Source organism: Penaeus chinensis, chromosome 33 (genome assembly GCF_019202785.1).
Source record: "Penaeus chinensis breed Huanghai No. 1 chromosome 33, ASM1920278v2, whole genome shotgun sequence".
NCBI lineage: Eukaryota > Metazoa > Arthropoda > Malacostraca > Decapoda > Penaeidae > Penaeus > Penaeus chinensis.
In genome coordinates, this window is record NC_061851.1 from 5,951,284 (window position 1) to 5,957,222 (window position 5,939).

A 5,939-nucleotide genomic window follows, 5' to 3' on the forward strand; every position below is an offset into this window, starting at 1 on the left:
TAAAGTTGTGACAGACAGACGAACAAGCAAGCAACAAATGTCTGGACGGCTGCTACTTGTCTATGAAGATCCTAGTGCTACGTAGCATGCAATTCACCCCCGGAAAAATAAATCAGATTAAAGTTTAATCTAAATGATAATCCAATTGTGTAAAGTTAATTAACAACAAATTGATGTGTTCGATGTAAACATTCTAAAAGAATAAAAATATTAGTACCAGCCATTGAGATCAGAATGACGAAAAAAAAAAAAAAAGTGTGGAGCAAGTACGCGCACACCCGTCCTCTCTCCTGAACAACGGGTAACTGGCACGGTAAAGAGAGAGAAAAATGAAGGTTGAAGTAGCTCTTGCAGGTAGAGTCATGTGCTCCTTTTTACAAATGTTTTTTTTAGCTTAAAGAATTCAGCAAAATAAACAGTTATATATAGCATGTATTCTAGAGTAACATACTGCAGTGACAGTTAATTAAAAATAAAAAAGCTGAAAGACTGGTATACGTATTAATAGAATATCATTTATTTCTAGTCGCGCTTGTGCAATAAAAAATGTGTCACAATGCTTCATTAATTCAAAAATACTATCTCAGAAATGTAAAGAGCACTCCTTTGTAAATAACAATGGAGTAAAGTATAATAAAGAAAGAGTACAGCGAACAACACATTTTATTCGCCCAATATCCCGCGGTGGGTGTGATGGCTGCTACAGGTCTCACCTCCGCCATTCACAAATTCACAATATCATGATGGATTTTTACAATCCCACCATTCTAATAAAGAAAGAGTACAGCCAAGGAGTACAGCTTGCTACACGTTTTCCTCAAAATTTAATTCTCAACGCTTTTAAACGGCCGTCATTCTAATAAATATGGAGTACAACCAAAAAGTACAGCCGGCCACATGTTTTCCTTACAGTTTCCACCTAAAAGGTTCATAAAAGCCCAGCATTGCAATAAATAAGGAGCAGAGCCAGCGACACGTTTTCCCCCCTCTCCCGCGGCCGCCGCACGCCTCGCCTCCTCCTCCGCCGCCGTGTATTCCAGCGCCATGGCTGCGCGGCGGGTGTGATGGCTGTGGACCCTGCGGCGAGAAGAACCTCTCTTTCCTGGCGTTTCTAGCACTAGTATGCACCCATAATGACCACCGAGAGACCCGTCACATCCCGGTTGTTCACGACGTCGGTTATCGAAGGCCGGATCGACCTAGACGAGGTAATATGACGCGTTGAGTGAGCGGGGCGGCGAGGGAGCGAGGGCGGCGGACACATGATCATGGCGCAGCGAGGAGGAGGAACAGCTGATCGCGTCAACACCTTCCTTCACCTGGGGTATTGGGCCCGTCGGAGGCTCCCCTGGGCTCGGGGCATCGAAATCAGTGGGGAAATCGAGGGTCTGCGAGGTGTGGGATGAATGGCATTGCCGGATACGAGGAGCTTTTAAGTGGGAAGGAGTGGACAAGAGGGGAGACTTCTCTTGAATGGGATTGTGGAAGGTTTATTTAGTAAAATGAATATCGCCGCCTTTCCTTGGGTCCTTTTCTCCTGTCTGTAGCTAGGGCTAGAGTTTAGGTTGCTACGAAGGGAACAGTTCGTTTCCTGAGGTTTTGATGTGTTGCAGGTATGATAAATTATCAAGTTGTTTGCAAACATACTTGTGTTTTTATTGAGCAAACAAGAAGGGTTAATAGACAGTAAGGCAGATAAGCTTATTGTTTTAATTAGCTTCTGTTAAAATTAATGGTTAGGTTAATTAATGTCTGTCAGATGTAAATATAGGAGTAGCTTTTATATTTTTCCTGCAAAGGAAAAGTATGACAAGTATCACAAATGCTGCTGAGGCTGAGATGTTTTTCTATGATGTTGGGCATATTATCATGTTAAATGAGAACAGGAGATTATATCATGGATATGTAATACTTTTTATTGACATTTAGTGTCTTATGAATTTGTGGACTAGCATTCGTCGTGAGATTTAGAGATATACAATCTAGGGATTTTTGTTTTGTGGGCCATATGCCAATATAGGTCATTTGTAATCTGTAGATGATGTCAAATGCAAATGAAAAATGTTAACTGAGAAATCTGGCGTTTTTCAATGAACTCGTGGATGTGTAAAAATTGTGATAATTTACCGTCAATGAAAAAAGAACAGCTTTTAGTGTGTCTCGTACTTCGCGTTCTTAGTGTACTTATGCGGCAAATGCAGGGAAGTACAACTTTTTCTGATTGACCTAGACAGAAGTCTTTTTTTTTTTTATAGCAAGAGAACATATTGAAGTAAATAGGTACATCTTTCCTATCTGTCAAAATGGACTTTGGTTATTAGTGGTAATGAATTTTATTTACTAAACATCCAAATGCTTCATACATTTGAAGAAGAAAAATACATATTATTTCTCTTTCATTTGCAGAAATTCGATAAGGCGTACAATTGTGTTATAAACCTAACCCGTGGTTTAACGGAAGAAGAGTCTCATCACGCTCTAAACAAAGCCTTAGATGATCGCAAGGTGCATGATGAGGTTTGTTTAGGCCTGCTCGTCAGCATTCTAGCTGACCCAGCTATAGCTCCTCGGGTGAGTAAAATTCATAGAAAAGACAGTTATGTTGTGCGACTTATGAATGTACTTTCTTTTAGCAAACACTGACTGTGACTCCCAAATTGTACATGGCTTGCAACTTGACCCCCAAAACAACAATGGCATAGTGCCGATTGATTGTTGCATCACTGTGCTTTATTTGGCATAAAGCAATTAATCTCTGTTATATCAATTCTGTCAAGATAGAACATTGAATGTTTCTTTATTTGAAGTTGAATTGGCAGGGCAGTCTACTATTCCAGTCTAGTAGCAGGCATGTAGTTGTCATTAAAGCATATCCCAAAATTATTGTGTATATAATTTTATATATATATACAAATTTGTTAGGAATAGGCTGTGCCATTTGCTTTTAGCAATTAAGCAAATGTCAACAAACCTCCACAATTTATTATTATCATTATTATTATTATTATTATTATTATTATTATTATTATATTATCATAATTTTTGTTGGTGTTATTGTTAGCTTTATTATTGTAGATATACATTAAACAGTAAAGTAGAATTCTGTAATTGTTTTCATGAAGTGTAACATAAGTCATAAGTCCTTTTTTTTTTCAGCATTACCATGATCTGACACTGGTGTCCAGAGACTCCCTGAAAGTGGTGACAGAGACCCTTATACACCAGATCATCGGTGAGAGATTTTCCCGTTTATCGGAGAGCACAAGAAGACAACTTTTGTGGCTAGTCCGGGAGCTTGTCAAGACAGGCATTAATAATGTGGAGGGTGTCGTTTGGTGTCTCCTTCGGCAAATTGCTGGAGGGGATGTGTCACCGAAGAATGTGTGGTTGGCTGAGAGTTTGGTCGATATACTTAGAGAAAATAGGTAAATTAAAAGCTACCATGCTAAGTGATAGAACATCAGTTTTAAAAGATATTTTACTCGTTTTTCTCTTTAATTTAATTAGTGACTTGAAGTTAATTGGTTAATTTACTTGTCATATTTTCATATATTTATGTAATTAGTGTAGTTAATGGGAATATTTTCATGACATACAGTTATCTTGGTACTGTATGTATATTTTTGTACATTTTATTAATGATTTTGATATGTTTCAGACCATGGTTAGATAAATTTCCTGTGATAGTGGCATCAGTAGCCTATACATATCTCCGCATCTTGGAGGATCATCATGGGCCACAGTTTGCTAGTCTCAGACAAAAAGAAGTGACATTTGTGGTGGGCCTCTTAAGAGAGAGGTTTCAGGTGTGTAATAAGAGTCTTTAAGAATCTAATGTTGTTTTAGTTTTACTTAGAATCGTATATTGTTTTCGTTATACTTTGAACCTAATATTGTTTTCGTTTTACAGCTAGATTCTTATTTTGTTGTACTATGTATTGGAGTTTCTAGACTTTTTGGAAGTCCTTAACACATGCATTTTTTTTATGTGAATTTTCCATTGATATGAAAATTGTATTTATACTTTATTAAGCTATTATAAGTATGATTACAAATGCTTTTGCATTTAAGTATAATTTATTACAAGTTGGTTAATGAGATATAAGGAATGCATAACTTGATTTATCCAGGTGATGCTTCCAGTCATGTAAATTAAAGCAAAACTAGTCTTTGTTTAGTGCTTTTAACAATTTGTTGGATAATAATTATAAATGTTTTTGTTAGAAATATGTAAAAGGACACTAATCATTACTTAACCTAAACTTTTTAAATACTTTTTCATATGAAGGATCGTGTTAGATTTTGTGATGCATGTTTGCATACTAATTCCTCGGCTTGTGGATACCTTCATACATTGCATGTGTTTGTAAATTTTTGTAGATAGATATACTGAGATGAGAGGGAAGATAGTAAATCTGGCATGACATATAGCTTTTGCCATGTGCAACCTACATGGTATCCTAAGATTGGACTTGCCCTTTTTTTTTCCAGTGTGTGACCTCAGAAAGTGTTATCAGAATTTAATGAAGCTTTTACATCCAAAGTTGTTATTAGCCAAGTTAGTATACAAATGTTAAAATCATATAACATGATAAAAAAAGGAAAATATTTTGATGTATGGCATACAGAGTAGATTTGAAGTGTCGAGAAAGGTTTCACCAAACACAGTTTACAACATGGATTCGCTTGCCCAGTGAGCGAGGTTTTGGTTGAGAGGGTAACCACGTTCCGTCTTGCATGAGGAAACAATATGATGTATGCCTGCTCTCATGCACAACTATGCCTCTTCCATACAATGAGCCAACGAACATAACATTTGTACAAACTGTGGGGGAAATAAAAATGTATGTTTGATACAGCATCACTGCAGTACAATAGAAATATTCTCAATGGTTTAATTATCAAAATATTTTTCCTTACAAGTACTCTCAGGGCATTGGAACAAGTTTTCCTCACATCACTAACTGGCTAATTGGTTGACATGCAAAAATGTGCTGATTTTAAAAGAGAGAATATGATTTGGTGGCTTGAAACATCTTTTGTTATTGTCTTGTTTTTCAATCAGTTTAGATTATTATCTTTTTGCTGATGTTATGTATGACATTAGTTTGTTGCTTAATTAATATATTCTATTATAGAAATATCAATCTACTTTTATTTATATGTATTGACATTCATTATTCTTTGTGCAGGATTGTCTGATGATTGGAAGAGATTTGGTGCGGCTACTGCAAAACATTGCCAAAATCCAGGAAATAGAAGCCTTCTGGAGAGATTTGATTCACAACCCCACATCTCTGTCGGCAGGCTTCACAGGTAAGGAGGAACTGAGGGTCCTTGCGTAAACAGACATAGCAATCATGACTGTAGATGAAACTCTGACAAAACTTTGTTAAGGTATTGTCTTAATTTACTTATCAAGAAGACCATGTTATCTCTCACAGGAATTCTCCAACTGCTCCAGACAAGAACATCTCGCAGATTCTTCGTGGTTCGTTTAACACCAGAAATGGAGAAGAAGATGGTTTTCCTATGCACAGATGTCAAATTTGGCATGCAAAAAAGATACCAAGAATGGTTCCAGAGACAGGTAAAGGAAGGAGAAATAACTCGACCACAAAATAGTCTTAAATGCCAGTAGCTTCTCGGGTGATAAGAAAACCTTGATTTAACAACTTACATAATGTTTTCTATTTGATTTTTTCTACAGGCAGTATCAGACAAATTTTCTCTACTGTTGCCTATGATGTGATAATGATGTTTTATTGCCATTTTTTCCTAATCCCTCTCCCTCTCCCTCTCCCTCCCTCCTTCTTTCTCCTTTTCTTATTTGCTTCTTGCTGATTTGAAAGGAGGTATTTTATATTTAATGAAGGTGGTAGCATCATTTTGCCTAGATTATTTTATGATTCATATCACATCCTGTATGATCTAACACT

The 5,939-nt window shown here is 36.7% G+C and overlaps 1 protein-coding gene across 2 annotated transcripts in view; it reads left to right on the forward strand.

Annotated features, from left to right (window-relative positions):
- The first annotated feature begins 909 nt into the window (after positions 1-909).
- LOC125042978 (integrator complex subunit 3-like) overlaps positions 910-5,939 on the forward strand; it is a 21,971-nt gene continuing 16,941 nt past the window's right edge. The window contains exons 1-6 of one of the 2 annotated variants that reach the window (XM_047638843.1): positions 910-1,208; positions 2,407-2,571; positions 3,157-3,425; positions 3,659-3,806; positions 5,193-5,316; positions 5,445-5,590. In XM_047638843.1, the coding sequence (XP_047494799.1) occupies positions 1,134-1,208; positions 2,407-2,571; positions 3,157-3,425; positions 3,659-3,806; positions 5,193-5,316; positions 5,445-5,590 (927 nt within the window). In that variant the 5' untranslated portion in view covers positions 910-1,133. The remainder of the gene's footprint in view (positions 1,209-2,406; positions 2,572-3,156; positions 3,426-3,658; positions 3,807-5,192; positions 5,317-5,444; positions 5,591-5,939) is intronic. The other variant, XM_047638844.1, reaches the window with a different exon arrangement.